General features: G+C 38.0%; 1 protein-coding gene across 1 annotated transcript in view; it reads right to left on the bottom strand.

The window, feature by feature from the left end:
* LOC124289859 (spectrin beta chain-like) overlaps positions 1–12,112 on the bottom strand; it is a 57,054-nt gene that overhangs the window by 9,482 nt on the left and 35,460 nt on the right. Inside the window, 19 exon segments of the mRNA XM_046726537.1 lie at positions 19–134; positions 568–695; positions 956–1,060; positions 1,258–1,326; positions 1,328–1,350; positions 1,641–1,725; positions 2,013–2,151; positions 2,557–2,780; positions 3,018–3,155; positions 3,351–3,614; positions 3,936–4,140; positions 4,342–4,550; positions 4,867–5,067; positions 5,276–5,462; positions 6,036–6,166; positions 6,560–6,826; positions 7,933–8,079; positions 9,294–9,384; positions 10,503–10,675. Of these exon segments, the coding sequence (XP_046582493.1) occupies positions 19–134; positions 568–695; positions 956–1,060; positions 1,258–1,326; positions 1,328–1,350; positions 1,641–1,725; positions 2,013–2,151; positions 2,557–2,780; positions 3,018–3,155; positions 3,351–3,614; positions 3,936–4,140; positions 4,342–4,550; positions 4,867–5,067; positions 5,276–5,462; positions 6,036–6,166; positions 6,560–6,826; positions 7,933–8,079; positions 9,294–9,384; positions 10,503–10,675 (2,902 nt within the window).

Here is a 12,112-nt window from a genome sequence, read left to right as displayed (position 1 = left end):
AGAGGGGGCACACCATACCTGGCTCACCCTCAGATTCCTTATCTCCGTTCACAAGTGCCTGGCTTTCATCTGCCACCACCTCATCAGGGGGTGAGGACTGGACTGGTTTCTCAAGAACAGGCTCTGGCTCGGGTCTGGAAAAGCATTGGGAAAATAAGCATAATCGAAAGACAAAACCAAAACAATTTACCAGCAATATATACTCAGACTTTTCTACTAATCTTTATTAGGTTAACAGATCTTTACAATATCAATATTTACAGTTCTTATGATACTACTGGGCAGTGCAAAGGCAATATGACTTGTGTCAATTTTTTATCATTGCCTTAGTCTAACTTGGGAACCATCAGTGGTACCAATATCATAATGCTCAGGGGCCCAGATGAACATTGGGGCAAATCTAAGTCTTCCATGAAAAACTGAATGAATGAAAAGAGGTGTCTCTCAGCTGTTCCTCACAAAACTTCGCCTCCTGATGATTAATGTGAGTTAAAGTGAGCAAAAACGTTTATATGATGAAAGATTTTTATGTGAAGGTTTAAATGAGTATAAGCATAGACGTCTTACTCAGGTTCTGGGGGCAGGAACTCTTGTATGTGTCGTCTTCTCCTCTCCTCCTTAGCACGGGACACTTCTTCAGGATGTTCTTTGCCGTATTCCTCTTCCTGTCGGCGTTTTCTTTCCTTCATTTCAAACTGAAATAGAATGAGAAACGTTAGGCATAAAACTATACAATTCCATGAAAACACTTCTGTACATATCAAGGTTTAAAACTTTAGTCTGGATTTTTTTTTATGATATTCTAGTCACCAGAACTTTGCACACTCATATTTGGACAAGAATAATGAAAGTGTAATACTGTTGGTATTTTCAACATTTGGTGATAAAGACAGCACAAATTTGATTCCTAAATGTACACTAGAAGATTCTTAATTTGTATACTAAAATTACTTACTGTTGTTAATTTTTCTAAAGCAGCAAATCTTTCTTCCTGTGTAGCAGCTGATTTTTCAAAGGCTTCATGCTTCTTGATCAGATTTTCAACAGCATCTAATGTTTCCTGTAAAAGACAATACATCACATCAAAATTAAAAACCACAGTAATGAGATACTGTGATGTTTAACAATTACATTGCAAGAATATTACAGTAATCATAATCATGTAAGAAACCAAAATTACATAAACATGTACACACAAGCAATTAAACTGTGGAAGTACATGACTATGTTGATGGTAGGAAGCAGTATTGTACTTACTCCCAGGTCTTGGTTTAGTAGGTATGGCTCCTGTGCCATCAACCAGGCTTCCGCCACAGCGGCATCCCGGGGCAAACTGGTACACCTCCAAAACTGCAAACATTTACAACAGTGTGTTAGCTTACATGTCATTTAACCATCTCCATTTAAACTGTAAACAAACCATGGCCACCAAGTCATCAATGTTTGTACTTTAGGTTTATCTACTACAGTTGTATATGATTAATTCAAACTGCACTGAAATCCCAATCAAAACAACAAAAACACTTAAGAACAGAGGGGAACTCTGCATTATGATATAATCGGATCAGTAGTAAAATGCCTAAAATTCAATATCAGAAAATATTTCATTTGCCCTGGGATGACAACGCTCAAACACTCACTAAGTTGAAGATGTTCCCATCTCTCGTTCCACTGATCACTCATATCCAGGCGTTGGATGGTAAGCTGGATAAGTTTTTCTCTCACCTGAGAATTAAAATAAGAATTGGATACAAGATCATTATGTATTTAGGCACATGTTTAAGTCCTGATGATTTTCAAGCAATACCAGATATCTCAAATGGATCTAGGTCACTGTAAGGTAGAGATTTTGCATAAGCAGCATTACATTCGTACTCACAGATTTTGTGACTAATCTAATCTCTTTTCCTGATGGTTCATACAATTCGTCCAACTACACTAATGATGACTATTCTTAAGAATGATTAGAAATATTTTGAGAATGATTTCCTCCAAACTAAAACATGACATACCTCTTCTGAACGGTAGTGTTTTCTTGCCAGGAGGTCTTTTCCAAGGTTGATGCAGATAGCAAAGTTCTCCTCTCGTGCATCTATCTCAGCCTTCAAACTCTGGTGGTTGTTCATCAGTAATTCCACACCGGATACATCTCTGTAAACACATTACAATACTTTTGATATTCACAACTCCAAACAATGTGAAATGATGATAATCTGTTAATATCCCAAACCAAGTAAGTTATAGTGCTTGACTTAAGCAAATTTCATTTTGGATGCTCACATTGATACAAACATTTCCTCAACGACAGCGAAAGCATATACTACATTCCTTCACACACAATTGTTCCTCTTTAGAAACATGAAATGGATTATGATAGCTGACAGGATTTAATACCTTTTCAACAATATGATAGGGATTTCACATCTGCTCTCAGATACCGATATTCACACGCAGTACAAATGAGATAAAACCACCCAAATCTTGTGCCTGACAAAGGCTAAAGCACTAACCACTGGCTACATCCTAGCATTCTTAATTGACCCCCAGAAATATTACCTTGGTTTTTCTTGAGTATTCATCTGCCGCGTGATGTCATCCATCCAAAGCATGAGATCCTTGGCCATGAGGAGGAACCTGTACAGGTCACTGGCATCAGCAAGTCTGTTCCGTCGAGTGTCCACCATAAAGTGAAGATCTCTCCAGGCATTGACAACCTCTATTTCACGGGTCTGGATCTCCTGCATGCTGCCTCCAGCGTAGGCCGCCTGGAGACGCACAGCCTCCGTTGGATGGCTTCAACCTAGGAACATGACACAACACCAAATCTATGAGTCGGGCCATAATTACTAATCACCTTCAAATGAAAATGAAACAACTAATAACTACAAGGTCAAAGTCTTACACATTTCTTTAAATCTTATGAATACTAGTTGCATTTGTCAAACATACATACATTCAACTTACACATTTCAAAGGAATACCTCTTTTTCTCAAACTAGGACTGTCAACAACAAAACAGTAGTAAATATAATGAAATTACTTACGTGGTTTCCTAGTGTTATCAAATCATTTTCAAAGTTAGCATGTTTCCTCTGAAGGGCTGCTACACTCCTTGCATCACGCCCAAGTTCTTCTGGAATCTGGTTCTTCTTTTCCTGAAACCGATATTCCTTTAATGATTCTAAAGTGGACAAAAAGACACACTTACAGTCTCATCATCTTAAATCCATGTTCTTCCATGAAACTGGTCAGGTGCTCTGAACAGATATGCCACAAACTGGACCAAGGTAGTAATTCTTGATCCTATTTATCACCAAAGACACAAATTAAACCCTTCACTTGATACTTACATATATTCTTTCAAGAATATCTTTGCAATCATGGTAGAATTTGTGTAACTCAAACGAAGCTTGTAGCATCTGTGTCCGTGTGTCTATCAACTCAAGCAAATCTGTCCATGCTTCATTCACAGTGTCTTTATATTCAGCAACTGATGCAGCATCAGTATGTTCCGCAGCAATAAGCTGATCACAGATTTCATTGGCTCTCGCCACACGTTCTTGTCCCATGTTCTCGGTTTCTCGTGCAAACTCCTTGAATCGTTCTTGAAGGATCTGCAAAGGAATGATCATAAAGTGACAGATATTCATACAAGATCATGTGATAACAAAATGGTAAATTACATCTGGATATGGCATCTATGGAGTTAAAGCAGTTAAAGACACTTAAAACACTGTCCTATTCAACAAAGATTGTAGAACAGGAACACAGAATGCAGTAGCACATTCATCTGGCTTCAAATAGTTAAATAGGAGATAATAATTAAAGTTGCTTGTACCTGGTGAATTAAGTGCATGTGTCATAACATGTTATCATATTCATAATCACCATTCTTAGGTCCATTTTACTAAATATATTGCAAAACAAATACTCACGGTAACATGCTCGAAGTCTTGACCTGGTTCGTTTGATCCAGCATGGATGGATTTTTCTTGGATCCACAGCAACAAATCATCAATCTCTCGGCGGAGTGTGTAGAGCTTGAGCACTTCCTCAATCTGGCCCCGTCTTTCGCCTGCCAGATCCTTAAGACCAGCATAGAGCTTGTCCACTTGTGACTGGCGTACAGCGATGGAATCACTGCACAAGCAAACATTTAACCTTTCAAAAAAAACGTTCAAATCATTACATTACTTCAAAACATGACAAAACAAATCCATTGCTTTGCTTCACTGTCAGTTACAATAATCCACATGCTTCAATTATCATGACATAACAGAACTTATCCTTTCCATGTATTCCATCCTTCACAGAGACACATGTACTGACAAAGTGACTGACCTGTCGGGATGGTTGATCTCCATGAGGTTTCGACTCCTCTCTCCCAGCTGCCGGACCACATCAGCATAGTCCTCCACATCTCTCTCCAGTCCTTGGTGTTTCTTCATCATGTTCTGTGCACCGATCTCATCCTTGGACCGTTCACCTCCCATCATGTACAGCTCCTGCTCACTCATCCATGACTCAGCCTCAGCGGCATCGAAAAAGTACTGGAAAGAAGATGTGTTAGCTCAGTAAGATTATCCCTTTAGATTTACCTGTAACAGTACATTTAGCAGAACTTGGATTCCCTTTCTATCAGTAGTGTTCTTCTCAAAGTAGACTGTTTTCACAAAACACATAAATCCTTTGAAGTCATCGTCACTAATTCATGAATAACCATTTCTTTTGTTGTCAAATGACAGGAGGCAACACAGAGATATGAATTTACAACAAATACTCATACAACGAAAGCTCTTCACACCAAGGCATGAACTACCTGAAAATATGTTGACAACGTATGTTAGTCCTTAAGTACAAACTTACTTGTTGCGCCACCTCAGACAAATTGAGTCTGTCCTTCCTGAACTCAACAGCATCTTTGAGTTCCTGCCATCTTCGTTTCAAATCATCAATCAGCACTTTGAATTCCTCTGACTGAGGGTGTTCTTCATCAATCAGCTCTTGGCCACAGCCAACTATTGACTGGTGTCGTGGTTCATGGTTGTCTATCTCTACTTGTAATGACTGAAATATTACAGGTCATAGGTTACTTGCTATATTGTGTTTAATCTAAACATATTCTTTTGAGATAAGTCAGAAATTGTTTTTAGACATTAGAGATAACAGTGAAGTACATAATCATAGAACTTGCAAATCGTACCATTGACCCAAAGTGTTACTGACACAGTTACTTCAATTAATCTTCACACTGTCAAGTGCTCCTTGAACTCACATGATTTTTCTTGGTCAGCAGGTTGACTGTTGGCAGACTATTGCCGTAGTCTTTGGATTCTGCAATTGGCATTTTCTCGGCGATCCAGAGCTTCTCATCTTCCACATCTCGCATGAATTGATGGATACGCTTCACCTTCTCAAGTTGGTTCCTGCGCTGTACGAGAGGCTGCTGAATCTTGGCAAACCTGAAATTCACAAATGCTTTGTTTGAGAAATTCTTAAAATTCCTCATTTGTCATGTAACATGAATATTACAATACCCCAAAGCATGATCAAAGCGGTCAATGGATCAGTGTTTACCTGAATTCTATTTTCAGCTCAATGGGGATTATACAACTCAGGTTGCAGTATGAACTGCTAAATGGATCACAGTCACATTATGGGTTAATTCCAGTTATCCATTTACCCCTTGATGAACACAGGTACATTTGTAACCAAGTCAGTGTTTCAGACTGGTTCATTATCTGAGACTCTGTCTTATTTTTATAGACTTGCTAATGGGACACAAGAATGGCGCAGCAAAAGTTGACCAAATCATGAACATGTCCTTCATGAATATGTCTGCAGCTAAATCAGTGAAGTCACTTGCCCGAGGACACATTACATACACCATGTGTTTCAGGGTTGGACAGATCTAAGTCCACGAAACTCTCAGAAATTGTGCTTTCAAAACATAGTCACCCATGCACCTATTCTCCACAAAACACACTTAGTTGATCTTTGCCCTATTTGTGGCCTGTGCTCAGAAAAGCTCATACCTCTCGGCTACAATGGTCCTCCTTCTCTCGATCTCCTCTTCACGCTCTGGTTCCAGCTGTTTGAGATGTGACACATGGCCGTCCAGTTCCTGTAGCTGCTGTTCCTTCATCTTCATCTCGTTCTCAACACGCTGAAACATTGAACAATACTCTTACAAAGCAGCAAAGACCAAAACCGTCCAGTTTAAATTAAACAATCATGAAAATGTCCTGATGCCATTTGTCCATCAAAATCAGCAGGCTTGTTATTCCATTATGTACTCTTTGACTAACTGAAGAGAGTCCTGAATTTCTTTCCATCAAAACACAGGGCAGCAAGAAAGTGTTTATTTGTATTCTTACTATTTATTGTGCTTCATACCAAAATTCAATCAACAAACCCAATGTCCTTTGACTTTACTAAATTTCATCATCAGCAAGCCTAAATTGTGAGAAAATATTAAGTCACCAGCAGCTTTTGAAGCTTCAATGGTCTCTCTCCTTTCCATACATTATCTCAGAATCAATTGTTCTTTTTCACTCACATTTTGCTTCTGTACATGAAGATTGACTGTAGTAAGATCTTTGCCAAAGTCTTCTGATGTGATGACCTGTGACTCAAGTTGTGTGATCCAGCCATCAATGTCATCACAGCTCTGCTTGTACAGCACAGCACGGTTGGCATCAAACAGTTTCTCTCCTTTGGCCTTGCTGGTTGTTTCAAGCTCAGCCCATTGTTCTTTGAGTTTCTCAAGTAAGGGCTCCAACTGTTCTCGGCATTCTGGCTTTTCCCTCAGAAGAGCCTCACCTTCCTGGAAATTGATTATTCAATCCAAATAAGAAGTCCACTTGCGGAAGAGTTGCCACCTCAGTAAATGTGGTGGTGGTGGAATTGGGTTTAACGTCGTGCTTGAGAATATTTCGCTCATATGATGACGTGCATTCGTGTGTATGTGTATGTGTGGCTGCTTGTACAAGCCCAGACTTAAGCTGGTTTTAAAGTGCTAGCCCACTGAGATACCATGCCGCAGTGAAGCATTAATACCCCACTCAGACACTGTTGTACCCATTAATGCCGAGCACCAGGCAGGGACCAACAAGTACCATATTTTAACCTCTATTTGGTATGTAACCCGCGACCTTCCGCTCTCCGGGCAGACGCTCTAACTACTACACCACGGAGGCGGTTCCTCAGTAAATGTAGTGAATAGTGGTTACAAATGATAATGCTGCATAATGCTATATTCATTGTAAATGGGGGAAATCAAAACTGTGATGAATTTTATGTCAAGCAGAAGAGAACACACTCCGTTCAAATATTGATGACACTAAAACAGTGACAATAATAGGCTACTGGAATAGGTCAATAACAACATAAATTGCTTTTCCCATTCTACTTTTACTTTATAAACACTGTAAAAAATAATGCTGTGGGATTTTCTTTTGACCAGAAATAGCAATGACAATAACCACACTGTAAAAAAGCTTAATAGCAGCAAAAAATTCATATACATTGCACATTTCAACTGCCAACTGGCAAGAGTCATCATCATTTGGATGCATGGGCATATCCAAGGCCAGGATAAAATATTTTTACTCAAAAAAAACAACAAAAAACAACATCCAATCGATGTAACTGGCACACATTTTGGAGGGCCTATCAATAAACACAACAAATGGATTGCATATAGCAGAAAGAAACAAATCACCATTTAATACTAGACATATTTCCAACAACCAAGCCCACTTTGGGGCTGCTTAAAAACATACTCCCACATTGTCTTAGAAGTTGGTCAGGTGTAATAAATATGGCTAATACAGTTATTCTAGGGTTTTTTATTCATAAAATGATCAGTAGACTTTGATTCTGAAGTAAACTTTGATTCTGAAGTAAGAGAGATATAACAAATAAACTAACCTGTATCAGTTTTCCAAGTCTTTCCTTGTTGGCAGCAACCTCGGATTCGAAAGCTTGATGCCTCATGTACTTGCTATGTAAGTTCTTCGCATCCCGGTACGTTTCATCTTGAGCTGCAGCCATCTTATCTGCCAGCCAGTCACTCAGCTAAAAGAGAGGGTATATTACAGGTTTCACTGCAACAACATCTGACATTAAGGCTATTGTAAAGATTCACTCAGCTTTTCAAAATATATTGGGTAGACTATATGATAATGAAGTTGAGATTAGAAGCCATTTCACCTTGTGAAAGTCGAACTGGTTTATACAAGATCAGGTAAGATTGGAAGGTCATTGATAATGTTAAAATAAACAATACTCTCTTTGAGATGAATTGCTCTCACAGATGGCATTCCTGCAAGGGTTACCAATTTATCACCATCACACTTTATTTACTTATGCAATCACTCCGGTGGCTAAGGAATGTTTTATCACAATGGCATCACTCTCAGCTCTGTGCTTTTGAGAGCCGGAGGCAGTCTTACATAAATGTTGTAACCTGGTCAAATAAACACTTGCACTGTATTTACACATTCCAAGGAGTTCAAGAGAGTAATCTACTGACTTAAAATCAGGCTGAGTAAAAGCAACCACATTTCCACCTGTAATCGTCACCACACAGTACCACTCAACACACAAAAAATGAAAATATAACTAAAAAGACACTTCATGCTAATGTCATAAAATGATAATAATTAGAAAACCTCATTTAACTCTTTAAACACTAGTGAACCAGAAGCTTCTACTGCTATGACACAGTGTGTCCAGAGACTCTGAGGCCATAGATGAAGCCTATATTTATCAAGGAAAATATCAGCTTGTAAAACCATTATTGCTACCACATATACCATTTGAAAGGTCTAATTCTACTGTTACAAAATTCAAATAATACAACTCACATATGTTCATTTTCTAATAAATATACACGTTTCCACATTACACATAATGTCCCAATAAATAAAATCCTCTTACCTATTTTGTTTATACTTTCATGCTTACATAATCGAAAAATTATTATATGAATGGTCACTTATTTCCCAATAACACTGGCTTTCTGCTCAGTAACATGAGACAACACATGAGAAGATTCGTTTGATACTGGGTATTGTTCAAAAGCTCTGAACATCAATAATATTACCACAACCTTGCCAGGAATATTTTCGCAACTGTAACAAGCAATTTTACTGGATATATATTTGTGTCTAATGACGCTTTTCTTAACTCAATATGCAAAAGGATCGTGATTGGTCAAACTCTGATTTAATATACCCTTCTCCACCAGGTTTCAACAATCATCATCATCATCATCATCTAACACTGACCTCATCTGTCTCCTGCAGGAACTGCTGCAGCATGTGTTGGTCCTTCAGCCTTTCAAGCTGCTCCTCAGCACGCCCTCTGTTGTTGCAGCGCCTGCAACAAACCGACCAAACTCACTGATTAACTGTACACCTCTTCACTCACACTCATTATATGAAACGTGAAGAGTAATTTGTGCTCTACCAATAAGATCACTTTGAAATGTTCCAAAAATAATATTAAGGACAAATGCGGAATAGTGCCAATTTCCAACCATTAACACTTTCATCTCATTATTCATCCAAGTAATATAACACTGTCCTGATACCATGGTCTATTTTTGTTTACCAAATAAACAAAACACTATCTCATTTATCATTAAAATTCTTTGAAGGATGTATAAAGTCTGGCAACAATCACTTAAGGTAATCTTGACTTTGAACAAGATAGAGCTTGAAATAAAAACAGTTTGAAATGTGTCCCTTAAAACATTTCTCATCATAAGCTACAATGTACTGGCCAACTATCTCCAAATATCTCTCATGTATAGGAAATTAGTTTGCAGGTCTCTATGCTCCAAAAAAATACATTAAACTGTCATAAGCAATTTGTTGTCCTTTGGAAACTAGCACACCCATCATCAAATGTTCTTTCGTACTGAAGTAAAACATTTCTCCATGGATGTTCTGTAATTTAGGTTAATGATGAAAATGGCAATAACATCCTGAACACACAACTTTTCAAACAGCAGTCAGTGTCATTCACTGACATTGAAATATTTGCTCTTTTCTGATAAAAGGCATCCTTGCTACACTATTATGTAGTGAGTGAGCTTCTAACAGTATACTGCCGCCATATAGCTGGAATATTGCCGAGTGCGACATAAAACTAAACTCACTAACTCTAACAGTATACCAGTTATACAATGGAATGTTGGAAGAAAGCCTGAAGTTATGCAGATCTCAGTCGTAAGTAAAATTTGCTTAACACAGCATCAGCAATTTTGCAGCTATTCACAGTGTGCAGGCTTTCAATATTCACCACTTGAGTTAAACACACAAACACGTTATGGTGTTGACATCCCTGAAACAAAACTTGTGACATCCAGGATTCAAACCCATACTCAAGGGTTACAGAATAGCCCAAAAACCCAACTCTGCCCTGTGAACTACAGCACCTTAGATGATTGGATTACTTGCGCCGAATATATCACAGAAATATGTTACACATACCTTTCATTGATGTTTTCTGCCTTCTTATGAATCTTGTCAGCAGCAAAATTGTTTTCGTCAATGAGTCTGTTAGCAAACTGTAGCACTGCATTTATCTTTTCATCATTAGCATCCATGGTGGTGATGAAAGCCTCATGAGACTTAATGAGATTCTCGGCTTGTTGAACTGAATTCTACAAAACAAACATTCAATCTTAACATCTGAGCACCAAACAGGTACTTTGTGATGTTCATACCACAGCATCTAAAATACAAAGAAATGCCAGATTATCGTATGAGAAATGTCATGGAGCCTCTTCAATAAAACGATCTCTAGGACAGTTGTGGAATAACAGAAACCAGTGCACAGTGATCTACATGAGAATGATTGAATGATGGCAACTGGACAGAAAAAGTAACCTGGTAATAGAAAAAATTAAATTATGCCCCTCAAATATTGATCATATATTACAACCAGTCCTATTCCCAAATTATATGAATACCAGTGATAAAGCTCTACTGTGGCAGTATGGATTCCTACAATAGTGTGTGTAGAAATCATTATGCTGTCTACACCTTATGACATACATCCAAGAAGTATAAGTGCTTTTCATTCAAGTATGTCTAACAAGTACATTCCAGACAAAATCATTCTTCTATCAAGATCCTACTGACTGCAAGATATGCACGTGGAGTCAATTAATCTTTTTAGAAAACATAGTTTCAGAGGCATAAAATTAAAAGCAAGCTATTGAATACAATCTATTTCTGGTACAGCTCATGGTTATCAGTTAATATTGAGGCCTGAATGTGAGTAAATGAGAAAACGCTATCCACATCATATACACATATGTTTATCACATGCAGAGAGCTAGTGAGCAAATTTTAATCTGGATTTCCTAATGTGTTTCTCAAAACATTTCATATTGTTTTTGTTTCCATTTGACAAAAAAAAATCGTCTTTATTTTTTAATACCGTATATGACCATCCATAAGACGACCCCATGGATAAGACGACCACCAAACTTGACCCTTAAAATCAGTGTCAAAATGGTATGTTTCGTGCATAAGTCGATCCCCCGCGATGGGGTCCTAATCGCGGCAAACACAGACCACAGACAACTGGCAGTTACCAATAATTATAACTTTGTTCGTTATTATTCAAAGAAATAATTGCGTCTACTCACGGATCGAAACGAAGTGTAGTTGACAGAAAATACATAATATATTTTGTTTCTCTAAATATCATATTTATTGTAGCAACAAACTGGCTTGTATATTTTACCCCATTCAACGATCACGAACTGATTACCACCTTGTTTTCCCTTGACTGCTAGTTTACAGAAACACCGGTAAAAATGTGTGAATTTAAATGGCTTCCGTATTTTACCTCATTCCATGTGCGTACAACTTCTGCTTACCACGTTCATGAGGGTCCGTATAACCTTAGTGTTGATTATATATACTTTACATACAAACTAATTAAAATTACACAATGCTAGGTTATATTTCTTTGGGTTAAATAATAGTACTCTGTATTATATTTTACTGACGACTGCCTCAGAATTCGTCCCGTTATATTATTGTGCATGTTTAAACTTGTTCGCTGCTGATTGCCATTTCCCGGCTCA

Source organism: Haliotis rubra, unplaced genomic scaffold (assembly GCF_003918875.1).
Source record: "Haliotis rubra isolate DU_JTF1 unplaced genomic scaffold, ASM391887v1 Scf45, whole genome shotgun sequence".
NCBI lineage: Eukaryota > Metazoa > Mollusca > Gastropoda > Lepetellida > Haliotidae > Haliotis > Haliotis rubra.
Note: the sequence above shows the minus strand (reverse complement) of the source record. Positions and strands in the feature narration are given on the sequence as shown.